The 27,325-nt window shown below is 33.2% G+C and overlaps 2 protein-coding genes across 3 annotated transcripts; one reads left to right on the top strand and one right to left on the bottom strand.

Annotated features, from left to right (window-relative positions):
* Window positions 1-4,732: 4,732 nt before the first annotated feature.
* Window positions 4,733-6,478, bottom strand: LOC127075024 (inositol-tetrakisphosphate 1-kinase 1). Its single transcript, XM_051016461.1, has one exon. It carries the CDS (start codon window positions 6,139-6,141, stop codon window positions 5,095-5,097), a length of 1,047 nt encoding a protein of 348 aa, XP_050872418.1. The 5' UTR covers window positions 6,142-6,478; the 3' UTR covers window positions 4,733-5,094.
* Window positions 6,479-20,379: 13,901 nt separating this feature from the next.
* LOC127075023 (26S proteasome regulatory subunit 6B homolog) lies at window positions 20,380-26,130 on the top strand. 2 transcript variants are annotated; one of them, XM_051016460.1, is made up of 7 exons: window positions 20,380-21,004; window positions 21,905-22,135; window positions 24,684-24,842; window positions 25,025-25,177; window positions 25,376-25,459; window positions 25,668-25,843; window positions 25,884-25,982. In XM_051016460.1, exons 1-6 carry the CDS (start codon window positions 20,510-20,512, stop codon window positions 25,800-25,802), a joined length of 1,257 nt encoding a protein of 418 aa, XP_050872417.1. In that variant the 5' UTR covers window positions 20,380-20,509; the 3' UTR covers window positions 25,803-25,843; window positions 25,884-25,982. The 2 variants fall into 2 exon arrangements, with proteins under 2 accessions (XP_050872417.1, XP_050872416.1); XM_051016459.1 differs by having other exon boundaries at window positions 25,668-26,130.
* Window positions 26,131-27,325: the final 1,195 nt, after the last annotated feature.

Here is a 27,325-nt window from a genome sequence, read left to right as displayed (position 1 = left end):
TAAGTCACAAATGCGTCGGTGGTTTTGTTTCTAACTCAATTTATTTTCAAATTTGCATATTCGGGTTCTGAGCTATCGGTGGTTATTATAATCCAATTTCCTAAGTGAATTCGATCCCTATTCGATTACAATAACGATTAAACATGCGTAATTGATAGTATACAAATTATGGTCATATTTTCCTAATTAAGCAAACATTTAAAGATTTTGTGAATTAACGAGAAAAAAACGTTAAATACGATTAAAATTAGGAACAAGTATTTATCGAATTAAATCAACATATTCTATGAGGCTTGAATTAAGCATGAAAGAAACACATAATAATATTGAAAGAAATTGAAATTACAACGACCTCAAGGTTTGATTGAAACCGTTTACAGTAGATAAACCTTTGAGAATTAGCTTTCCATATGAATTGTAGCCGTCTAATGTTATTTTGTGTAAACTTTGAATAAATGAAAACAAAGTTGCTAATTCACTTAAATAATAAAAGAGAAATCGGACCCTAATAGCATCCGACCCGAAAATCATAAAAACTGACCAAAAACTAATTATTTTATTAAGTTTGAAGATAAAATGAATTATTCTTCCCTTATTCACTTTGAATTAGCTTCTTAGTTCAATACAGAACTTGTAGCTTATCCTATTAGTTTTTCGATGAATATTAGAATGCATAAAATAACATCTCATAGTTCGCACTAGGAGAAGGTGTCAAATTACCGCTTTTTCAGAAAATAAACAATTGAATTAAAATAAAGACATAAAAAAAATTAAACTTAGGAAACTCGCTAAAAGCATAAAAATAAAAATAAAATATCATAAAAATCCCTTAGCACAAAGTAAAATATAATGTATTAAAATACACCGATCAAGGGACTTAAGTGTTTATCATCGTTAGTCTTAATGAAGGCATTTATCTCATATAATTGGTATGCCCTCCTCCTCATGTCCCAATCACGTTATGGCGTTGTATGATTGTATAACGCCTTATTTTGATCATTCCTTAACGTTGTTTAACCTTACATTACCTCATATGCATTATTAGTTGCCTTGTCCTTACTCGAGTATTGAGCTCGTCTAGTCGGTGATGCAAATGCACCACACAGGAAATACTTATGGTGTCATTTTTCCAGCACGGCAAATTGATTTCATCTAGCGTGGCGACTTCAACCCAATCATTGTTTTTGATCAATTTCTCAAATCCACTCTCCTTCTAACACGAGCAAGAATTTCATAAATTTCATAGATGGAGATAATGGTAGAAAAATTCATGTTATAATGCATTACTAATTTAAAATAGAATATCTCATGTGGCATCAAAAATGTAGTGAACACGCTCCTAGTGGCTTCTCCGCCCTTTAACCTCTTTTTTTTGGATTGTCGTTTGATTGTGGACACCAAAAGCTTTATAGAAGGCGGTCGGTCCTATATGGTTGTTTTCTCTTAACGTGTTTAAGTCACAAATGCGTCGGTGGTTTTGTTTCTAACTCAATTTATTTTCAAATTTGCATATTCGGGGTCTGAGCTATCAGTGGTTATTATAACTCCAATTTCCTAAGTTAATTCGATCCCTATTCGATTACAATATCAATTAAACATGCGTAATTTATAGTAAACAATTTATGCTCATATTTTCCGAATTAAGCAAACAGTTAAAGATTTGGCTAATTAACGAGAAAAAAAACGTTAAACATGATTAAACTTAGGAACAAGCATCTATCGAATTAAATCAACATATTCTATGAGGCTTGAAGTAAGCATGAAAGAAACACATAATAATATTGAAAGAAATTGAAATTACAACAACCTCAAGGTTTGATGAAAACCGTTTTCCGTAGATAAACCTTTGAAAAATTAGCTCTCCATAGGAATTGTAGTCCTCTAATGTTATTTTGTGTAAACTCTGAATGAATGAAAACAAAGTTGCTAATTCACTTAAATAATAAAAGAGAAATCGGACCCTAATAGCATCCGACCCGAAAAACATAAAAACTGACCCAAAACTAATTATTTTATTAAGTCTTGAGATAAAATGAATTATTCGACCCTTATTCACTTTGAATTAGCATCTTAGTTCAATACAAAACTTGTAGTTTATCCTATTAGCTTTTCAATGCATATTAGAATGTATAAAATAGTCTTCCATAGTTCGCATAGCGAGAAGGTGCCAAATTACCGCTTTATGAGAAAATAAGCAATTGAATAAAAATAAAAATATATATAAATTAAACTTAGAAAACGCGCTAAAAGCAATAAAATAAAAACAAAATATCATAAAAATCCCTTAGCACAAAGTAAAATATAATGTATTAAAATACACCGATCAAGGGACTTAAGTGTTTATCATCGTTGGAGTCTTAATGAAGGCCATTATCTCATATAATTGATATGCCCTCCTCTTCATGTCTCAATCATGTTATGGTGTTGTATGATTGTATAACGCCTTATTTTGATCGTTCCTTAACGTTGTTTAACCTTACATGACCTCATATTCATTATTAGTTGTCTTGTCCTGTCCTTACTCTAGTTAGTGATGCAAATGCACCACACAGGAAATACTTATGGTGTCAATTTTTCAGCACGGCAAATTGATTTCATCTAGCGTGGTGACTTCAACTCAATCATTGTTAATCCACTCTCCTTACACGAGCAAGAATTTCATAAATTTCATAGATGGAGATAATGGCGGAAAAATTCATGTTATAATGCATTACTAATTTAAAATAGAATATCTCATGTGACATCGCAGATGTAATGAGCCCGCTCCCAGTGGCTTCTCCGTCCTTTAACCCTGTTTTTTGGATTGTCGTTTGATTGGGGACACCAAAAGCTTTATAGAAGGTGGTTGGTCCTATATGGTTGTTTTCTCTTATCGTGTTTAAGTCACAAATGCGTCGGTGGTTTTGTTTCTAACTCACTTTATTTTCAAATTTGCAAATCGTGGTGGTTTTCGCGTAATGTTATGATTTGGGTCATTGTTTAGGTGGCGATTTGTGACGCCTAGTTTGGGTCGTGCTCATTCTGTGTCCGCTGGATCAGAGAATTTGGCAATGATTTTGTGTCTGCTGGATCGGAGAATTTGAGAATGGTTTTATATTCACTTCAATCCTTCTTGATTAGATTTGGACTTGTTGGTTAGAAGTAGTCTTGATTTTTCTATTATTGGTGTATACATGCATGCAATGCTATACTTACAATCACAATCCACAGATATCTGATGAGACGCCTGGGTGTAGCCAAGATGGCCAACAGAACTGAGACATATCAGTAAAACACTGTACGCCCAACAGTGAAATCTAACTTGTGTATGAAGCAAATCTTCAATTGTGCACCAAAGAACTAGACATGGTAGCAAGCAAAAAGACTGTCTAACTAGCCAGTACTCAAACAAAAAATAGTAACCTATTACAAGCATTGCCTTCAATATGACACTTTTACTTTTCTTCCATTCATAGACATGCAAAGGAACAGTTTTGATAGTAATGGGTTTAACACTTAACAAACATATGACCTGAATATCATTCTATCCATGAACAAACAAATGGAAAAAATTAAAAAGGGAAATCTGATGCAATATAGTTTCTGTCATTGCAGGTTCAAGGAAGAGTCGAATCCCCTTCAATGGTTAGCAAAATCAAACCTCACATCACTTTAAAAAACAAAAACAGATTCGCACCAAAACAGGTCACTAATTAATATTCCATGCACCATTGTTGATCAATTAGCATTCAATGCAACAAGCTGTCAGTTTACACTGTAAAATAAGTATGGGGAAAACATGAGACAGACCTGGGCTAAATATTTTACACACAATGACCAGCTGTCAGTTTCCTTTGGAGATATTTGACAAAGGAAATGGTAAAATACCTTGGCAGAACAAACTAAGTGATAGCTACAATGACCAGCTGACAACAGCATATAGGATTTGAAATTAAGGCACATACTAACTACTCATGTTCTGCCCAAAATATGTTGTAAAGAAATAAGTCAAAACTGCAAGTAAAACTTCTGCAGAAGCCTACCTAATATGGTGGTTTGAGTCCCAAAAAAATATAAATTTATTAAGGGCTATATAAGGTCAATGCATGATAACTAGTTAGATGCAAAATCAGATCATTGGGTGTACACATAAAAAGCAGTTAGAATTCAAACCAAAATAACTGCTTTCTCTGAGATTTGTAAGATAAACGTTTTTATTAGTGTAATGTGTTAAAGGTACTCATAACCAAGTTATACTTAGGCAATAATCCACAATCTGATTTAAAGAACATGTGCATAAGCTTCCTTCAACACATAAACACTAAATACATTCATTAAAAAATAAATAACTAGAAAGATTCTGTGTGAAACTATAAATTAGATATGAACATATCTTGAATAAAATTTAAACTATATTGGCGCATAATTAATGGGTTTTCTTTTCTCATTTGCCAACTTGCCATATTTTAAGCATCTATCTCATTTACTCAGATACCTAGAGGTGAAAGTGATGGCAGCATGAAGAGCCTATATCCTTTCTACTTTATTCTGATTTTATCTTTAAGGAATATTCATAAGCATATTACCCTATAAGGAACCTCATGATTGGAAATAGCACAGAAACAAACCAATATAATATAGAATACATAACTGAAAAGGACATTCTTAAGCAGAATCAATGAATGAAACCAATCAAAGCAATAAATCCAAAATGAGAAAAGAATTTAACAAAATGGAGAATAAAGGCATTGAGTTAAAAAGCACAAAGCAAAACAGTTTCTAGTATTCTGATCTTAGCCTCAATACAACTTTCCTTAACCTTGACAGTTTGAAAAAGGTACGTATCTCCAAAGCAATGATGGATAGAATATACATGTTAAAAGAAGTTAAAAGAAAAACTAACCCACATACAACCCTAAAACTTGTTTTTCACCACTGGACCCACCCAACTTCTACACCTAATCAGAAATTCTTGAACTAAATCTTTTTCTTGATCACCGCCGCAAATTCAGATAAAAGGGTCCATCGGAGAGAAACTCTGACTCTGACTCTGGCTGTGCAAAAACCAGCAACAACCACTATGCTTCACACAATCATTTTTGTACTGTAACAGACTTAAGACTTATCTATTTCACCGGTTAAAACCTCAACATTGCTCTTATCACCATCAGTTCTAACCTCAGTCTCTTCCACATTTTTATCATCAACATCCTTCTTGTGTATTAAATCACAGAAAAAATCAGTTAAAACTCTTTCATAACCCGGCATTTTAGCATACCCGGGAAAGTAATTGATATCAATAATAAGATACCTATTTCCATATCTAGAATCGCGAATCACATCGAAGTTGAACAGATTCAGCTTCATAGCCTTCCTCAATCCACTTGCAATATCTACAATAAAAGCCTGTGGTGGCATCTCAGTAGTATCATCCAAACTCATCATCTTATAAAACTTCTCATCATCATTCACACTATCCCGATTAGCCAGATTCGAAATCTGCGAAAACGACAACAAATCCTCGGTAACGCCCAAAACCTTCTCCTCGGAAACATCCGGGAGAGACTTCCTCTTCACACAACGAACGCGCCCTCCAACAACATACACTTTGAAAATCACGCCACCATGGTTAACAAACTCTTGCAAAACAATCGGAGGCTTCAGCTTATTCAGCGCGCCGTGGCTAAAAACCAAAGCCATTTTATGCGACTTGGCACTACCATCAGCAACAAGCGGTTTGGCTATCACCGGAAACTTCAAACTCTCCCAAGCCTGGCCGTCAGAGAGAGTTTCTTTATCGTAAATGACAATCTGCTTCGGGATCCCGAACGTCTCGGTTCGGTCGTCAACCCTAAGCTCGGAAACAACCTGAAGCATTGAAATTCTGTTGTGAAGCCTCTCAATCGCTTCGGGAGCGTCAAGAATCACTGCATTAGGGTTTCTTGTTTGAAATTCTTGAAGCTGGCGTTTCCAGTCGTCGCCGTAGAGTTTGTGGAGGATGCAATCGAACGGACCTTGATCTGCTAAAGAACGGTCTGAGTCGACTCGGACGAGTTCGATTCCGCGTGATTTCGCGAGAGTTAGGAGTGAGTCGCGGATGAAGCTGTTCTGTTTCTTGGGGGCTAATGCGTAACCGATGACGCCGGATTTCTTGTCAGCCATTGGAGTGAAAGATTGGAGGTTAATCTTGTGTGGTTGTTGGGTGAAGGAATCGCATTACCTTGAAGAAACCCTAATTTGGGGTTTGTTTCTTGGGGTGAATTGGGGAAAAGATGAAGTAAGGAACGAGAGAGCGAGGGAGAGAAAAAGAGAGAGAGAAAGTTGTTAGAGGGTGTGGATATATATAGGTTCGAGTGCTAGGGTTAGAGAGAAGAGAGGAGAATGATAAGATGAGGGGTGAGTGAGTACACGTGGCAAGTGGTGAGTTGGGTTGATGGTTAGCGCCGCTTTATGAAGCGCGTGTTGAAACATGGGGCGGGATAGGGTCGTGAGGAAGGGTATAGTATCTATCATAAAATCATACTAGGGTTCTTAATAATTGGATTGGGCAAATTTATGGCGTCTCAAAGCAAATTTAATGTAACTCTACTAGTAGTTCATAAAAGTTTTGGAATAATCATTTTCGAACAATAAAAATATGTTCCAAAAGGATATGTTTCAATAATGTTAAATTTTAATATTTGTTTTCAATATTATAGATATTATCTTGCCTAAGTTGAAGAATGATGTTACCATAATTGAGCATCACACACCTTGCATATCATCATTAATCATATGATCTTTAAATCATAAAATATCATATCAATTTTTGCCAGATTCATAGTAGGAGGGGCATCAATGGATGAATCCCTCGAGATTGTTTGCATATAATTGTCTCGGGACACGTTATGGTAAATATAGATATATGATGTTATTGTTGTAGGTCATCCATTCAAAATATTGACAAATATCTCTCAAAAGATCACGCGTGTACGTGTTTGTGTGTGTTTTAGTTAAATGAGACAGATATTTCCAGCCAACTGCATTGTCTTGAACTTCCTTGTTGCATCCATCTGAGAGTACTAGTGAGCAAGACATGCAGCTCTCGAAGAGTAGTCATGGGCAATGTTTATGTCAATGAAGTAATTTAGGTTCATGATATTAGTATAGGTTATTTTTTATCAATAAATATATTTGTGTCAATCAAATATAAGAAATGTGTCTTAATCACACATAGTCGATGATGCTCTACGTGCCCTTATTTTCCTCAATGAGCCAGTGAGGACACTTCAGCCATCAGAACCTTGTATGACATCCTCGGGTATAACGAATCTCCACGTCAAATTCCTCAGGGTTATGTCCTAAGTCATTAGCCAACATGTTTAGTGTCTCGACCCTATGATATGGAGTATGATCTAAAATCCAAGCGTTGATAGTGAACAATTGTGTCATAATCCAAGCCCATTTTGATGTCATTTATTGCGACCTATCAGTGACTCATATCGCCGTCACATCAAACGTGAGCTCGCAACGTTATCCGACATGACCAAGAATGATTCATCAAGTGATTCGCACCATCAGTGGAACCATCGTATATGAAGCGAACAATCATACATCTCTTATTGTTTAAACAATGTCATTTGTAATCACTTGGCTTATGTTTCATCCATATCAACTCAATAATCACTTAGTTGGTGTTTCGTCCATATAATTTAGGCACAACAACTACCCACAACAACATATTCCATTTTAGTCGTGGATAATGCTACACTTGTTTGTTTCTTATTATGCTAGGAAACAAGTTAGTTATCAATCAAGTGACACGTACCACTGATACATTTTTTAGCCAGTTTACAACCAGCTAAATCGGAATCGTAGTATCCAACTAAAGCATAATGTGTTCCTTGGGGTACCATAAACCCATTTATGGTGCGCTAGTGAGATGTCTCATAATACATTTTGTCGTAGTAAGGTGTGATTCTTTTGGGTTTGCTTTAAAATGAGCACAAAGACACACAACAAACATGATATCATAACGAGATGTACTAAGGTAAGTAAGAGAGTTGGTCATACCTCGATACTTGTTTTCTTCATCTGACTTTATTTCCTCGTCTTTATCCAAGCTATATGAAGTACTCATTAGAGTTAGGATTACCTTGGCTTTATCTATACCGAATATCTTTAGTAATTTTTTACAATATTTGACTTGATTGGTGAAGGTACCTTTTTTGGATTGATGGATTTTTAATCCTAGAAAACACTGAAGCTTCCCCATCACAGACATCCCGAACTCATTATGCATCATCTTATAAAATCCCATGCACAAGGATTTGTTAGTATCACCGAAAATGATGTCATCTACATAAATTTGAACAAGTAAAATGTGATGCTCATATTTCATGATAAAAAAAAGTTTTATTAACCTCCCCTCTTTGAAAATTATTTTTAAGCAAAACTTGCTCACACGATCATATCAGGTTCTACGAGTTTGTTTTAGATCGTATAAAGCCTTTTTTAGTTTGAACACATGTTTAGGAAAAAAAGGATTTGTAAAACTAAGAGGTTTATAAACATACATTTCCTCCTAAATGTAACAGTTCACTAACACACTTTTTACATCTATTTGGAATAGTTTGAAATTTATGATGCATGAGAAAGCTAAAAGCATCTTTATGGCTTCTAATCTAGCTATAGGGGCATAAGTTTCATTGAAACATATGCCTTTATGTTGATTGTACCCTTTTCGCTACATCTTACTTTATTTCTCAAAACATTTCCATCTTCGTCGAGCTTATTGCAAAAGATCCATTTGGTACTTAATAAAAAATGCAGTGGGCTTAAGGCCCAAGAAGAAATTAAAAAAACTAAGAAAAATGAGGGGTGTAAACACACTAAGGGGAGTGTGTTAGTAAATCTGTCTAGGCCCAAATATGAGGTGTTATACCCTAAAATTTTCCCTTCCTTTTTCATCTTTTCATTCAACCCTTAACTTGAGAATCATTTGCATACCATCATGCTCCATTCATATGAATCAATCAATCATTCATATCTAGTGGTTGATCATTATGGATTCAAGGTTCCTAACTTGTAAATCACTATTGACTTGACCTTTGAATCTTGAATTCAACAAGTTCCATCATGGTACTCTTTAAAGGGGTTCAAACCCTAATTTGCAGATGATTGGGTGGTGAGGCTTCATGTTTGTTCCTAGGTCTCATCTTGGCTTCTAAACCCTAGTCGAGGATCATATATGTTGAAGACTTGATTGGGAAGCATACTAGTCCACCCAAGGCTTTGATTGAAAGATATGTTATGGAAACCCTAATCCTAGATGCTTGAGGCTTTGGAGATTGCATCTTGGTGTTCATTCATGCCCAAACCCTAATTCTTAGTCTTTAAGGTTTATGAATCCTAGGGCTTACATCAAGGTATTGGAAACCCTAGTTTTGGTGGAGTACTCACTTCTTGATTTGAGGTTCTTGGTTGTTTCTTTAATCTTTAATCTTGATCCTCCATCCCAAACCCTAATTCAATAGTTGCATCATGCCCTAACACTTATTGATCTCACTTAACCATCCAATCACCTGTGGATCACTTTGTGTCCTAGTTCTTGATTCAAGACCTTGGTTCATTCATGTTGGGTTCAGTAATTCATTACATTTATGGTTTTCATAGTGCATGGTTCCCTCATGATCTATGGGATTCAACTTGCATCATTCTTTCAAATGGCCTTATCATTGCATTGTATATTGTTTTTCTTGACTAAGTTGACTTTTTGTCAACTATTGACTTTTTGGTCAACCGGTTAACCAAAGTCAACAAATCATTTCTTGGTGATCTTAAGTTTAGTCTATGGTTATTCACCTGACATTCGTGCTTGATAGAAGCCATGTACCTTTCATCCATTAATACTTGACTTCACACATTTTCGGAATTAACCATTCAATTTGATGTATTTCATTCATTAACATTTTCGCATACACGAGCTTGCATTGACAACCAATTTCGCATACAATAAAATCATAATATATAACATGTTTCCATTATTCATTGTACAAAGTTTACAAGTTCATATCATCTCATAGAATCATAGTTCATTACATGTGTTCAAACAAAGAAAAGATCTTAATTTTATACTTGCCTTCATGCTACATGATTCATTCATATTGTTAACACTTCATGGCATACATCACAAGTCCTACCAATCACACTTTGAGCAACAGTTTGTCAAGGCAACTCACACAACAAACAAAATCATCAAGCAACAAACTCCATTATAAACATCAATTCAAGTAGTCCAAAACAGCCATGCACTCATCCATAAAGAATGCACAAATCAGTCCACATACAACCATTTGAGCACATTCAAAAACACATCAAAGTTTCCATGCATTCGTACACACCATATCATATACTAGCAACCCTAAAGTGTTATCCAATCCAAATATTTGGCTCTTGGAATAGGTATAATATACTGTTATTTATCATAACATAATATTTAATCATATCATTACCATTTCAACATAGCAGCAACATGCTCTATTAACGTTTGATTGGCAGCAGGGTCACTTTAAGAAATCAAGAATGGATCAGAACAAAGCATTGACAATTAACCATGGCATCCTTTTCTATGTAAACTAATTGCAAGTCAGTTTGTAACAAGCACCAAAACCATAGCAATTCATGGTCTTTTCGAGTGTCTAGCAGTAAATCAGTTACCAACAATTAACATGTTCAACCAACCAGCTGTTGGTGTAAGCCCTAGAGGCCAATACTTTTGGTACTTGTATCGAATTACTAATAATAAAAGGCTTTTTCTTTATTATGTTTGTTTAATAAAGTCCCTAAAATAGCTAGTCCATTTAATGTATCAAGTGTGACTTAATCATGAGATCACATTAAACATAAGGACACTATTCTTAAAGTATCCGTAGTCGAACTTTATTGTGAAGTGGAATAACATTAAAGCATTAAGACTATTATGTATATAGACTGATGATCACATCTCATGGATCATGGATAAGGAGTTATCAAGTCTTAAACATAGGTATGAATATTAAGAGTAATATTTATACTGGATTGACCCGTTATGAGAATACTATATAGAATGTTATGCAAAGTGTCATAAGTTATTCTCATGGTGATAATGGTGTATACCACCCTTCGACCTGAAACCATTATGGACCCTAGATGTAAAGTCAAGTGCCTTATTGTTGATCAAACACTGTCCGTAACTGGATGACCATAAAGACAGTTGATGGGTACTTCACGAAGCATGTTGAGGGACATGAGTGACCTAGATGAATTTGCCCATCTTGCGTAACAGGATAAATGTCTATGGGCCCAATATTAAATTGGACAAGGATGACACGGTCTATGCCTTGTGTTCAAAATAGACATAGGGGTAAAGGGGTAATTGTACACATAAGTATTATCACAAAAGGATTTGTCAGATCACATGACATTTTCGTGTCTTGGATAGCAGTGATGTGTTGCCAAATACCGTTCACTGTTTATTATATTAAATACATGATTTAATATAATTGCCAATGTCGCGAAAACCTACAGGGTCACACACAAAAGGACGGATTGATGAGAGATAGAGTAACTAAGGAACATCGTAAGGTACGATACACTTAAGTGAATTGTAGAACATCATAAGGTACGATCTACTTAAGTAGAATACGAAATATGGTAAGGTACCACACGCTTAAGTGATTTTGGCATATTATAAGATATGGGCCACATACACTTAAATGGGTTTTTTAGCTTGCAGCCCACACAAAGTGGTTCTATAAATAGAACCCTTATGCAGAAGCATTTGTGCAGTTGCAATTTCGTTTCTCTCTCTCTCACTCAAAGTCTTCATTCGTAGCAGCTAGCACTGAGATTGAAGGAATCCGTTCGTGTGGATTGAGTAGAGGCGTTGTCATCGTTCAAAGTTCGTGATCACTCCGTAGATCTGCATCAAAGGTTTCAATCGCCACAAGAGGTAACGATTCTATCATTGATCATGCCCATTCGTAAGGATCACTAAAGGAGATTTTTTTTTAAAATTCCGCTGCATTTTGGATCGCCCTTCTCCTTCACCACCAACAACAATACAGTAGAAGCAGCACAACATGGCAATGCATTATCAGTCCAACATAGCAGATTTACACCAAGGGAAACCAAGTTCAGTACATAGCAAAGCTACATCGGGCATTTAACATCAGTTCATGATAGAAAAAACACATAACAACTAGTTTGCTAACAGTTTATCAGGCTTAGCTTTAGATCCATCAAGTGCATATTGGACTAAATAACTCCAACTAATATTCACTAACAAATATATGATCAACTGCATAACCTGAAACTGACAACAATAACCACTAACCAGTGCACATAACAATATCCATTCATCATCATCCATATGTTAACTAGTCATGACATGCAAAATTATGACAAGGCCATCAGCTTTGTAGCAACCATTTGATTCCAGTATATTTTCAAGCCTTTGGCATTCATGGATAATTCATAGATTAGTGTGGTATAACCTGAAAATGAGATAACAGTTCATTAGCTAACTTGCCAGCCAAGTGATGTTAAGCCTACAAACGTGCACCAACCTATAATGCCATATAACAAGCCAATCAGTTCAACAATTACAATACAAGTTGAGCCAAACCTAACAGTGAGAACCAGACAACTTATTAACGTAGCAGTAGTGCATAATTGGATAACAAATTCACAAAACCACACATGCTAATTGGAATTTCACACACAAGCCTAACTAACACCAATTCAATTGAATTCATACTAACCTTTTTTTAAATTAAAATGAGAAAGCTCAAGGAGAAATCCCATAACAGAAGTGTAACTAGGTTCCTTTTCAATTCCAGTTAACAACTAACTGACCTAACTGTAACTAACCTGCCCTAGCCTGTCCCATTCAGTTACAGGGGAATAATTATAAGATGCATCTTTACCAATCACTATAGGGACACGATTCCATTTTCAGCTCTCACTTTGTTGTTGCAATCACATCTCTATCCCCTTCTTTCTTAGAGCTCTCCTTAAAACTCCATTGAAGCTTCAAGAAGAGTGAGCTTGGCCACTGCCTCTCTCCCAGTTTAACCAGCACCACCAAAATTAAAAAGAATAAAAATTGAGTGGAAGAAGAAGTAAAAAGCATATACAAGGGCATACTTGTAGATCAAGCAACTTTTCACTATCCAATTTATCTTCTCTGATTTAATTTTTCACCAGAGCGATCCTCAGCTTTGGAGGCAGGTAATTCTTCGATCTCTCATTACATCCATGTTATCAGTTTGAAGCTTAGCCTAAGGCGAATCAAAGCCCCAACAATGAAGGCTCTTATTCTTAAGCCTTACCATATAATTTACATTTAAGCTTCTAGGGTTCTTGAGTTATGGATTTCGATTCATGATGATGGAGTTAGTTTAGTGTGAAATCGATATCAGATTTGGCTTGAGGAGATGAAGGCAATTTGAATGAGGTAGCTGGTTTGTGTTTTGGTGGCCATCGCCGCCAAAAGTGATTTTCGACGCGGTGGTCCGCGACGACAAGTGGTCGGAGGTGGAGGGTGATGAGGGAGCGAAGCAGATGCATTCAAATTCCATTTTGAGGGAGGCGCGCATGACACTTTTTGTTCAGACTGATTAAATTCAGTGGGCTTACATTTTTGGGGCCCAATAAATTTTTCTTTCAGCATCATCCTACTCGGTCCATACATCCCCAAACCGCTACACCTTGGACTTTCTTTTGTTTATTGGCAGAGGTTCTTGGGCCTAAGGCCCACTCGTTAATCACAATTGCAATTCCATAATTGCACCCCATTTCTTTAGTTAATTCCATTTTAATCCTTCTTTTTTAGCTTAATTGAGATTAGTATTTGTTGATCATGTTTAATTATGTCATTTAATTTCTTGGGAGTTTATTAAATCCTTAGAACTTTAATTAGACTTTTAGAAATATAATTTACGATTTAATTAGATTTTAGTATAGTTTTCTGATTAGATTTTAATATAGTTTTTAACTAAATTAGAAATTAGGAGTAATTAGATTTTGATTAATTTTAGAATTTAGTTAATTTCTAAATATTAGGTTAAAATAGATTTTAGAACTTAATCAAATTTTAGGTTCTAATTAGATTTTCTAATTAGAATTTAATTTTGTCCCTAATTGAATATTGCATGTGAAATGACCGTTTTTCTCTTAGGGGTTTATCTTGTTGTTTTAGCCATATAAATGCATGCTCATTTAGGACTAATCTTTGACTTAGAATCGTAAATAGTTTTAATCTGACATGCTCCCTTAGGAATAACTTGTGCATAATTTTAACCCTTAAATTAGGCTAATCAAGTTTCAACCTAATTCAAACCCTCGACTCAAGTTGATCAAAAGCATTTTTTATCAACTAAATCCTTTGATCATGTATAATCTCACAATCCATTCAAGTGATCAAAAGTCCATTGATCACTTAATATGACTATTTATAATACTGTGGATCTCCAAGCTTCAAGTCCAGACTTTCACGCAAGACATCCCAATCAAATGATGCAGCAGATTATACAAGATACATCAAAGGTCAACACTTGGTAACTACGATTCAAATTATATGCCATAAGCCTTAAGTAATGAGGAATGATGAGACGGAGTTTCTCCTACCCTCGTCTAGAGTGACTTTGCGTACGGGGCGTAGGCCCTAGCTATTCAAAGAATTAACTCTCATTCATAGATTTTAATACAATGTGAATCAACAAAATGCCAAGTCTTCTTTATATAAAGCAACATCAATTCAAGGAGCAACAATGAGGATTCTTCTCCAATAACTTATCAGTTATGATAAAAAATCATGCGCCACGAGCCTTAAGTAATGAGAAATGATGAGACGGAGTTTCTCCTATCCTTGTCTAGAGTGACTTTGTGTATGGGGCGTATGCCCTAGCTATTCAAAGCATTCACCTTCATTTATAGACTTCAGTGTGATTCTAATCAAACAACTGTCAAGCACTCTTCATATTCCATTATCAATCAATCACTTCTTTTGCCTCAATCATCTTGTTGTCAGCCCTAGTAAGTTGAACTACGAAAGCTCTGACTTTCTCATTGCATGGTGAGAATACGTAGGCAAGAGAATTCAGATTCTCCGCGTACTACCCTATTTATTAATCCTTCATTTCTTCATTCATCAATCAATACCATCTTTTTTAGATCAAATAATACTTTCCCTTGGACTCCATGTATATTCTTTTATGACGATATATCGACAGTCCACCTTGTAAACCAAGAGTTGTTTGGCTCGTACCCAAACATTTACTTCCTTATTTTTTGGCTAAGACACTTGTTTAATCTTTGGTTTAGAGTCTATTTCCTTCATGGATCCAAGATATTCTTCTTCTTTGATTTCAAACTGTTTGTTCCCTAGCAAGTGATACACTATTCCCTGTACTATACAGTACTATAATTAATCCTTGGAGTGATGTTTGTCTTGTGAGTCCTCGTTGCTTAGACAAATACCCTTTGTTACCATTCTGTTGGTACAAGTTATAGTTTTCATCACTTATCTTCCTTTGTTCTCGTGGTTCCACGAACTACGAGTGCTCTGACTTTCTCATTGCACGATGAGAATACGTATGCACGAGGATGCGAATCTTTGGAGAGCATAATCCTAATTATTCCTCCGTCTTAGGGCACCATTCATATCTTTCATGATCCATCATTTACCTTCAATCATGAACCGCTCACCCCAGTGACATATTGTTTCTTTGGAACCAGATACATTTTTCTTTGGATTTTCATATACACCCTTTTAAGACGATCTAACGTCAATCCACATTTGTATCTAGAGTTGTTTGGCTCGTACCCAAACATTTTATTCCTTCTTTTTTGATAAGACGTTGTTTCCCTCTATGGTACAAATTTCATTTTTCCTATAGATTCCAATACACCTTTTAATTAATTTTTAAGACTAAATTTCTCCATTTAATTTTTAAATTAACCTTTACCATACATATTAACATCACCCTTTAATAAAACATAAAATATTACAATACATATTCCATTAAAAATAGTTTTAATTCGAAAGTAGAGTTTCTTTGTCAATACTAATAGTTTCTATAAATAAATTTACTCATTAAAATTGTTATTTTAATCAATGCCATTAATAAGTTTTCAATTTACATCCAAAACTTCAACATTTTATTTTCAATGATAAGTTCCTCATGAAAGAAGAAGGAAAAAAATATATTTAAAAAAATAAAAATAAATAAAAGAGAAAACAATTTACGAAATAGTATATACTTGATTGGTGATAAATGAAAAAAATGTGCAGAATTGTTTTTTTTTTAAATACATGAAAATGAGTGTTATTTATTTTTTAATTTAATTACATGTAAATGAGCTAATTATATGATTAGGGCAGAAGTGGTATTTGTTCATAGTTTTGAATATAATTATCAACCTTGATTTAGCACTTTATGTTAACAACATTAATTAGTAAATTTGTTTATCCTCAAAGCAGAAACAAACAATTTTTTTTTTTTACCCTATTGCTTTTATTGAGACTAAGGTGTGACTTAGATATAGAAAAAGAAAATAATGGCAATTGTTATTATTTCACCCTATTACTTTTATACTATTAAAATCAATTAAAAAATAAAATTCACCTATGAAGAAATTCATTTATATATGAATGAATTCTCAATAAACCCAAATATATTAGTATTTATTATATAGAGTTGACTTGCATAACTAATTATCATGATAAAGAAGTTTAATTCTGAAATCATTATTTTTAAATTTATAATGAACGGTTAAATCCAACTTATATTTCAATTCGTTTATAATAATCACCTCAATTCCAAAAATATTATATATTGATAGTAACATCACACACATACCAACAAACATTCTTTTGTGAAAAGAGTCATTAGCTATTTTTTTAAAATAGAGATTACTTTTATTATTATAAAAGTTACACTTATTAAATAGGAGGTCTTTAGAAAAAATATTGATATAAAATCAAAATTAATATTTATTAATATTTGCTTAATTTATCTTATTTTAACACAATATCAAGTATAAATATAAACTCATAGCAGGTAATAAAGATTAATATAGAAAATTAGTTATTTAAATATATTCTTTCCATTTTTTATTTTAAATAAGTTTTGATTGTTAGATCATTGAATAACTATACATCAATTATTCAATAAATTTTAAAATATTAATATAATATAAAAATATTTAATTTTCTGAAAAATACTAAAATACTCCTTCTTTGTTGTTTGCCACAATTTTATAATAAGGTTATTTAATAAACACTACAAATTTTTTTTTTTTCAAATTAAAGCTGTTATTTTATAAATACTAGTTATACTCACTAACTATAATATTATATTATTCTATTTTATTGGATTATTAATGTCATTCTTATCAAAACCATCATGAATTATATTCTTCATGACTTTGTTGTTTACGCAACAAATCGAGGTTTACTTGTAGGACTGACTACAAAGTCCTTGACTAATATGTGTTAAGTATAGGATTGTTTTGTTGGTAAAGTGTTTGGAATATTAGAACAATAAGTAAAATGTCGGCAGAATAGAAAAATACAGTAATGGTAAGAAAGGATACAAAAAAGATAAATATATAAATGAACAAAGCAAATGAAAATAATTTGACAAGTTAAATGATTTAAAAATAAATGTGGAAGCAGAAATACATTTTGACAGGAAATTATCTCTTTTCTCTTTAATACTTCAAGTGTTTTCCTATTACAATGCTATAAATGCCACCCCTTTGAAATGAAAATCACATCTACTTAAATAGTAACAAAAAATAAATGTTGGGAGATCATGATCCATTTATGATGCGTCCCTTGTCGGAGCCTATCACCCACGTTGTTGGTAATTTTCAACTTTCTGCTTCTCATGATCAGTTCCCATTACGGTACGCTCATCTTCGATTTCGATAGAATCACCTCCTTTGTCGACCCGACTTTCTTGGTTTCCCCTTTCGTCGGTTCTACTTTCAACCTCCTCTTGGTCGATCTGACTTCGTGCTATCAAGGTTAAAATTTACCAGCTAACATCCATCAGATCTTCTCTCTTTGGAGTATATCTAACTCTTATCTCTCTACACAAAAATGAAATTTCCATCTTGATTCTTTCTTCATCCTCAATAAAACTAACTAATTTATTTGATGGATTTTTCCTTTTTTTTTTTAACCACCATCTCCATTAAATTTTCCCACCATCATTGAATGTCATTGAAAAAATCAATCTGACTATCTTCTACAACATATCTTAAGTATTTGGTTGAAGTCTATTTCTTCCTGTTGTTTAAATTTCTTTCAATGCTAAGATCATGTTTTAAAGTAAAAAAAAAAGATAAATCTTTATTTAAAAATATATTTGATATGTTTTTATATTTCTTTTGATTTATTATATTTTAAATTATGTTTGTGTTGATAAAGAACATTTGTTGATAATCTATTAGCCGGCGTAGTTGAAGCGATGAAAAATATAAAAATCAAAATTGACAGCCTAGTTTCTGATTAATGTCTTATTACTTTTACAAGTCCATTAATTTTGAAGAAGGAATCTCATACTACACAAAGGTCTTTTAGATGGCGTCCTTAACTTTTTCCAGAAAAAAATAAATAAGACATATAAACTTCATTATTTTCTTCCTCTTTTTATGATTTGAATGGGTGAATAATATTATTTTTTAATTTTTTTTCCTCTCTATAATGTGTATTTCACTGCAACTAGAATTTCAATGCATTAAGCTTTTTTTCTTAAGAATAATCTTATTTTTTTAACGTTTTTTTAGATATATAGTATTAAATGTTGGGAATTAAGGAAGAAAAATATTTGTTACAAAGTTCTAAACATCTTCAAATGGAATTTTAGTATTTCATCTCCTTAAAAATATTATATTATCTTCAAATTGATTGTATAGTCCAAGAAAAGTTACATTTACATTCACGAGTTGAATTTTTATTTATTCCTTAAGAAACTGTTTTACCTTGTAATTTCTTTTTTATTAAGTATGATTTATATTTATTAAATAATATTACTCACAATGAAAAATAGTATGATATAATGATGAACATGATAAGCCATATATATGAGGAGGAAGATACAATGGAATACAGAATAGGGCATAATGACATATTTTTGTGGTTCTAAAGGCTTATTATGTTGCACATATTCAATGAGATAGTTGAACATGATTATAAATTGTTTAATTTATTTTATTTGAAATTATTATTTTTTATCTTCTTTTTATTTTATTTTAAAAATCTAACTAATACTTTAAAATTTAAAACAAAATATGTAAGTTGAATACTAAAAATCTTAGGTTTAAATATATTTTTGATTCCTTTAGGTTTGACGTTTTAAATAATTGGATTTTTTAATAGCGATTTTGTCCCTTTATTTTAGTGGTATTTAGATTTTTATAGTATCCCTCCACTTTTGTATATGTCGTATTGATGATTGAAATAAAAAATATTTTTTAATTAGAGGATAAGAATAATTAAGCTAATTATCGATTAATATATTTTTAAATAAATTAATATTTAATAAATTGAATTAATATATTTTTAAATTAATTAATTAAAATGAGGAAGTTGGAGTAGAAAGATAAAACCGTGAGAGAGAAACAAAAATATATAGTAAAGACACATTGATTAAAATATAGTGCCACATTATTTTAGTTATAAATAATTTGAGTGTTTATAAAGTTAATAGACACGAAATAGAATGTAATATGTATATTGAGCTTTGATTGTGAAATAATGAGTTTAAATCGAAAAACTTTAATTTTTAAAAATTTAATTTATTAATTAATTTAAAAATATATTAATTTAATTTATTAAATATTAATTCATTTAAAAATATATTAATTAATTAATTAATAATTATCCTAGTCATATTTAACATCTAATTAAAAAATATTTTTCTATCCGAATCATCATCGATAACATGTCTCTAAAAGTAAAAGGACTCATAAAAAGTCAAAGACCATCTCAATTAAGATATTAGACTCACAAATTTTATATTAGGAGGATGGGTTAACCTTCAAATTGAAGGGCCAAAAATATATTTAAACCAAAACCTTATTTATAAGTTTATAAAAATATTTAACAGATTCATATTAAAATATTCAACCGTTTCAATTTACATTTATTTTTGGAATATGAAAAATTATATATTATATTAATATGCAAATGTTTTTTTTTAAAGATTAACAAACATAATACCTATATGTGAAAAAAAAGGCTAGGAGGGAGCATATTTTTTTCAATAATTTTTTTTCAATAAATATGTATAATTTCCAATTTTTTTACTTATTTATCTTTTAATTTTTAATTTGTATTTTTAGGATACACGTTCCTCAAATTAATTCCAAATGTTCCTTGCCTTTTCAGAATCTTATTCCCAAAATTCGTCTATTCGTACAATTTCGCAGGCTTAACGCCCAAACCCTATTCCCCCAAATTCTCTGTCTTTCTCTTCACTTCACTTCATCTACAACAATGGGATCCTCCGCGATGGTTTTAGACCCAAAACCCGTCTCAGAACCGCCGCCTTCTCTTCTATCATCAAAATCCGATTACCTTTACGGTGGCGACTCAGCCTCCGATGAAGATGACCTCTACAGCCGCCTCAAATCTCTGCAGCGACAACTAGAGTTCATCGACATCCAAGAGGAGTATGTAAAAGATGAACAGAAGAATCTAAAGCGCGAGCTTCTTAGGGCTCAGGAAGAAGTTAAGAGGATTCAATCTGTTCCACTCGTTATCGGTCAGTTCATGGAGATGGTTGATCAGAACAACGGTATTGTTGGATCAACTACTGGATCCAACTACTATGTCAGGATTCTCAGTACTATCAACCGTGAGCTTCTCAAGCCTTCTGCTTCGGTTGCTCTTCACCGACATTCCAATGCACTTGTTGATGTTCTTCCGCCGGAGGCTGATTCTAGTATCTCGCTCCTTAGCCAGTCTGAGAAGCCTGATGTTTCTTACAATGTTAGTTCGTTAACGATTTCTCAATTGATTTTAGATTATGCTTATTTTTTTTATTTTTTTTGATAGAATTACATAATCTAGGGTTTTCCTTGTATAAACTCCTTCAATTGCAAATGCAACTGCTTCCTTATTAGGTTTAGTTTCTCCGAAAATTAAATTTTCAATCCTGAAAGACTATAGGAGAAAGACCTAGAAATTAAATTTTCCTTATTAGGTCTTTCTCTACTCTAGAGAAAGACCTTGAAAAAGTTATTAAGAAAGATCTTGAGATTAACGTTTTGGATAGGTAAAACATTAGGGTGAAAGTTGATCCGTGTAGCTGACCCCACTTAGTGGGATAAGGCTTGGTTGGTGTTGATTTGGTTATTTGGTTTGGTTGCTGCTAAAATTAATTTTCCAACTGTTTGGGCTTACTCTGAAAATTAAACTATCATGACATTCACTAAAGTGTCTTTGTTTCTTTTTTAAAAAAGATTCGACACACAAATACACGCTGAATATTTATATATATGTTAGAGATACTCTTAACCGTGCATGACATTGAAAAGTGTTGAGTTCATTTGGGAGATTTCAAGTGTCTATGTAGCTTGTAATCCTGGATTCTGGCGCCTGAGGTAGCAAATATTTATATAGTTCAAAGTGTATGCCAAATTATTGATTCTAGGGGGTTGTAGGGAAATTACATTAAACGGAAAATATAGGTCATCATTATGTATGAGTGGGAACTTAGACCTTAGGAGCAATGAGATGGTGTCAAATGAGTAAGATGAGAGTTTACAAAGAAGTTATAATGGTCTGTCCGGCAATCCACTTTCTTCTTAGTATGCATTGTTGTCATCTTAAGCTATATTTTTATGTGGCATGACGATTCCCCCTTTACATGGTTTTGATCTTTTTTAGGATATTGGAGGATGTGATATCCAAAAGCAGGAAATTCGCGAGGCTGTGGAGTTACCTCTCACACATCACGATTTATACAAGCAAATTGGTATTGATCCTCCTCGAGGTGTTTTACTATATGGCCCCCCTGGAACCGGTAAAACAATGCTTGCCAAAGCTGTTGCTAATCATACCACTGCCGCCTTTATCAGGGTTGTGGGCTCTGAGTTTGTGCAGAAGTATCTTGGCGAGGTATGAATTTGTCATTTGCAGTTGAAGTGATGGTGACAATTTTGCACTTAGCTGTCTTTGTTTGCTTTTGAAGTTTATGTGTTTCAGATTCTTAATTTTCAATGTTACTGTGCTTTTGTATGTATTTTTCTCCAAAAAGGTTTATCATTGATAAATACTCCCTCTGTCTTATAAAAAATGTCTTATTTTAAAAATTCATGGTTCTTAAGAAAATGATTAGATGTGTTGATTTTGATGATAAAGCTAATACCATTTACTAGAATACCCCTATTAATTATAGTTAAAAGAGTGGTTGGATAAAGTGAAAGTAATAAATAGGGGTAAGATAGTGGAAAAATAATAATAAATGTTGCATTGATATTGTAAAAGGACAATTATTTTGAGATAGAAAAAAAGTGCGAATGAGACACTTTTTATGAGACGGAGGGAGTATTTTATTAGGATTACTTGAAAGAAAATTTGTATTAAAGAAAATTATAATATATAGTTGTCTTGTAGAAGAGATAAGAAGTAAATTGAAGAAAGTTGTCTGATTTTCTACATTTCTAAAAATAGGAAAATGTACTTGTCACCTCTTTCTTTTATCAACATTTATGTTAACCAAGCTCTATTTTCTAGGATTGTAAATTTGAAATATCTTGATTCTCTCAAAACTTCTCAATCTAGCTTGAAGATGTCATTTTTCTGTTTGGCCAAATGTCTCTACACGTTCATTAGCTCTGCATTCGATAAGAAACAACCATTTTGTTACCTACTATCTCCTTTTTGCATGGAATGGAAAGTCAACTATGTGTATGTTCAAATCTTGTTCTTTAACTTGTCAATGAATAAAGTCTTGTTCATTTGAAGAGCTTTCTATTCCCCCATCATTTCCATTTTTCAATTGAGATTGCCTAGCACTTCTATGATGTTTCTCAGGACAAACTGAATAGATACTAGTGATTAACACTGTGCAATGCATAGGGAAGAAATGATGTCATCTCAATACTTGTAAACATATTAGGTGATATTATGTTTGAACTAGATAAATATATGAAAGAAATTGATTACTGCATGTGAAATAGTTACAACTACATATGTTGGTCTACAACATAATATTGAATAGATGATAGATTTTTGTAGAACATGTTTTGAAATGGGTGAAGAGTACATGCCCTATCTCTTCTCCTTAATACCTATAGGAATATGACTATCAGAATCAGAATTGGAATGGTCTTTCTTTCATAAAACATGTAAATTGCAGTACTTGTAGAGTCTGATTGGTCTTGTACTTGGGCTACTCATAGGATATTTAGATAAAAAAAGATTGGAGTGTGTTAAAAGACCTTAGACTTTCCCTGCAATAAGTGAAAATCTTCCATCTACAACTCTAATCTTTTATTACAATACAAGAACACATAGACTAACATATGAACTCGGGCGACTCATTGGATATTTAGATAAACAAGATTAGAGTATGTTAAAAGACCTTAGACTTTCGATGCAATAGGTGAAAATCTTCCATCTACAACTCTAATCTTTTATTACAATACAAGAACCACGTAGAATAACATATGAACTTGGGCGACTCATTGGATATTTAGTTAAAAAAGATTAGAGTATGTTAAAAGACCTTAGACTTTCCCTGCAATAGGTGAAAATCTTCCATCTACAACTCTAATCTTTTATTACAATACAAGAGCACGTAGAATAACATACAAACTTGGGTGACACATTGGATATTTAGATAAAAAAGATTGGAGTATTTTAAAAGATGTTAGACTTTCCCTGCAATAGGTGAAAAACTTCCATCTACAACTCTAATCTTTTATTACAAGAACACGTAGAATAACATATGAACAGGTAGGGAAGACCAAGTGACAGGAGAAGCGTCCTGCCAATGATATAGTATAGTGTGGAGTTTAGAAATTAATTTGAAGATTCTTTCTTCCTTCAATATGAGTACCATTCATAACCAATGATTTACTCATAAACTTGGGATGTAGAATACAAAGTTCTCTCTTATAGAATAGATAAAACTGAACCAGTATTAGATGGTCTTTGTTCTCTGCAATATAGTGTTACCCCTGTTAGGAGTGTGCATCTTTCCCTTGTGGGTCATGAGTTACTTACAGCTGTTCTTAGCTGTTTTAGAGGGTTAGTTAGTTGAGTCGTTCCATTTTAATATATGGTTCTAACAAAAATGTAGTTGACTTGAGCGTGCTGTTAGCTTCTCTATGAATAGCAGTGTACGTAAGGTATGAAACCTTTATAAGAAGAATATCAGAATATGGTCTCAAAATTCTTGAGTTTCTGCTACATTATGATAATCAGAGGTAATTGTCTGATTGTCTACATCCCTAAAAAGGGAAATTACACTCATCTAATCACTCTTGGCTTTTTCAACCGATTTCATTATTATGATTACTCTTGTCCAAGATTTTAACTACTGCTCTTCCTTAAGCTTTCAGGGAGTTTCAAAACTCATTGCTTAATAAAAGGAGAATAAAATTTTGTATCAAAAGTTTACTGCTGCATCTTTTAATATTCTCTGCTATTTATATTTCAGGGTCCAAGAATGGTTCGTGATGTATTTCGTCTCGCAAAAGAAAATGCCCCTGCAATTATATTTATTGATGAGGTTGATGCAATAGCTACTGCTAGGTTTGATGCCCAAACTGGAGCTGATAGAGAAGTACAACGTATCCTCATGGAACTTTTGAATCAGGTATCCCTATGGTTCTCTCAGGTGCTGTGAATATGCCGTGCATTACTATATATTGGGTTCTATAGATTAACGTTGATTTAATTCCCTTATCTCTTGACATCTGACTCTTTGATTTGACCACACTTCTTCTCATGTTTCAAATATTCTTTGATGATCTGGTTTAACCTCCGTTTTTTCTTCAGATGGATGGTTTTGACCAGACAGTGAATGTCAAAGTCATAATGGCAACCAATCGAGCAGACACTTTGGATCCCGCCCTCTTGCGTCCTGGAAGACTTGATCGGAAAATCGAGTTCCCCTTGCCCGATAGACGCCAAAAGAGGCTTGTATTTCAGGCAAGTTTTTCGCATTTCATTATGTTATAATTCTCTGCTATTCCATATTTATTTTCAATAATAGGTCATTTTGTATTTCCTGATTGAGAAATATCAGTTTTTTTGCAAACTTTCACTGGATTTATTTTGAACTAATTAATAGTTGTCTTTATGTTCAGCTGCTTTCTAGCCTATTATTTGATGGTTCACTTGTAACAGGTTTGCACAGCAAAAATGAATTTGAGTGATGAGGTGGACCTGGAGGATTATGTTTCCCGTCCTGACAAAATTAGTGCTGCCGAGGTCTGTGAATATCTACTAATGTTACATACAGATTGAAAATATTGTTAATCCTATATAATAAGGAAATATTAGATTGCTTGGACTAAACTTTATGTTCATAAATTAAAGTTGAAACTTTATTGCTTAAAGCGTTGCTGTGAGAAGAAAGACAATAACCAAACTTTTTAGAAAGATGCCTGCATTAAATATTTGATGATTGTTTCTGCAGATATCTGCTATTTGTCAAGAAGCGGGGATGCATGCTGTTCGTAAGAATAGATATGTCATACTGCCAAAGGACTTCGAGAAGGGTTATAGGACCAACGTGAAGAAACCTGATACCGACTTTGAATTTTACAAGTGATGATGAGGGATTTTCTGATTTGTTTGTGTATGTATGTGCACGTTTCAGAATATAGTTGAAGGGTTCAGAATATAGTTAAAGGGTTCAGAATATAGTTCAATATGTTAAAGAGAAATGATAATTATTTGCTTCTGATTCTTGCATATTTCTCATAATGCAGATTAGTCAACTTAGCGATTAGGTTTATTGTGTCAACTCAATGTTGAGTACTTGCATGTTTGATTAGATACTGAGCTTTTAGTCTCGGGAAATCAAATTAAACATGCATGACTAATGCTTGATTGAAACTGATCAAAACAGAAAATTTTCTTTGGAGTAGTTTTTACTACTTTTTGTGTGTGAAAATGCTATACATTTTTTATTTCCCTTCGATTGACTTCCCTATCAAGAATACAAAGGTGGGACAAATAAACAATATATATAATGATGATGGCCCGATAATGGCCATTTGTGATGAAAGCGATGTTGTGTTTATGAGGATCACTAGGAGGGTAGTTTGAAGTTGTTAAGGACCAGTGCCGCTAGGGAGGGTAGTTTGAAGTTGTCAAGGACTGGTGCGTGCTAGATCTCTGATGTCAAAGGTTGTGGATCCACGAGGTTTTCTTGTTTGTCTCTTTTTGAGCAAGGTTGGTGGTGTTGTAGGTCATGTCATAGCGCCTTTACCATCCTTGGATGATAAGGGGTTGTTAAAATATAAATGTGTGATCCATGTTAGTTTTATTGAGTTACTTAGAGTCATAAGTGTGTCCTCCTTTCTTCCACGATGATATTCTTATATTGTAGTCATGATACTTCTCTGCATTCCATAAAGACCATTTAATAGCCTTTATAGCTATTACTCCTTTGCTTGGTTCCAACCTATTATAATCATTAATCTGCTTTGAATGCAAATGGCTTTCATGTGTTGTGTTTGCTTTTTGTGTGTGTGTGTGAATCTTCATTGTATATGTTTGTTCTTTGCAGTTTTTTGCTTTTTGTGTGTGTGTGTGTGTGAATCTTCATTGTATATGTTTGTTCTTTGCAGTTTTGCGAAAAAAAATATGGTATTGGCTTTCCAACACCAAATAAGTTCATATCCCTTTTTCCTCTACCTTTGATAAGTTAAAAGTTTGCACTCGAAGTTGGTCTCTTCATTGCAAAATTTTAGTCACCTCTACAATAAACAATACTAAACACCAAATAAGTTCATATCCCTTTTTCCTCTACCTTTGATAACTTAAAAGTTTGCACTCGAAGTTGGTCTCTTCATTGCAAAATTTTAGTCACCTCTACAATAAATAATACTTTCAACATTATCTGGCATTGCAAAAATCAAAGAACGTTTAACAACAAAATCATTAAGTAAAAGTTAACCATCTCCCTTTTTACGTCTAATGCTTCTTTTTTAAGAAATCACATTAAGTCTACTACATGATATTCTATTTGTGATTCTTCTTCTTCCTCCTCCTCCTCCTCCTCCTCCTCCTCCTCCTCTTCTTCTTCTTCTTCTTCTTCTTCTTCTTCTTCTTCTTCTTCTTCTTCTT

Source organism: Lathyrus oleraceus, chromosome 4 (genome assembly GCF_024323335.1).
Source record: "Lathyrus oleraceus cultivar Zhongwan6 chromosome 4, CAAS_Psat_ZW6_1.0, whole genome shotgun sequence".
NCBI lineage: Eukaryota > Viridiplantae > Streptophyta > Magnoliopsida > Fabales > Fabaceae > Lathyrus > Lathyrus oleraceus.
Note: the sequence above shows the minus strand (reverse complement) of the source record. Positions and strands in the feature narration are given on the sequence as shown.

Coding starts and splice junctions, on each gene's coding strand:
- LOC127075024 (XM_051016461.1), bottom strand. CDS start 6,141: ATGGCTGACAAGAAATCCGGCGTCATCGGTTACGCATTAGCCCCCAAG.
- LOC127075023 (XM_051016459.1), top strand. CDS start 20,510: ATGGGATCCTCCGCGATGGTTTTAGACCCAAAACCCGTCTCAGAACCG. Junction 25,178..25,375: donor AAAAGAGGCTTGTATTTCAG/GCAAGTTTTTCG, acceptor CACTTGTAACAG/GTTTGCACAGCAAAAATGAA. Junction 25,460..25,667: donor ACAAAATTAGTGCTGCCGAG/GTCTGTGAATAT, acceptor TTGTTTCTGCAG/ATATCTGCTATTTGTCAAGA.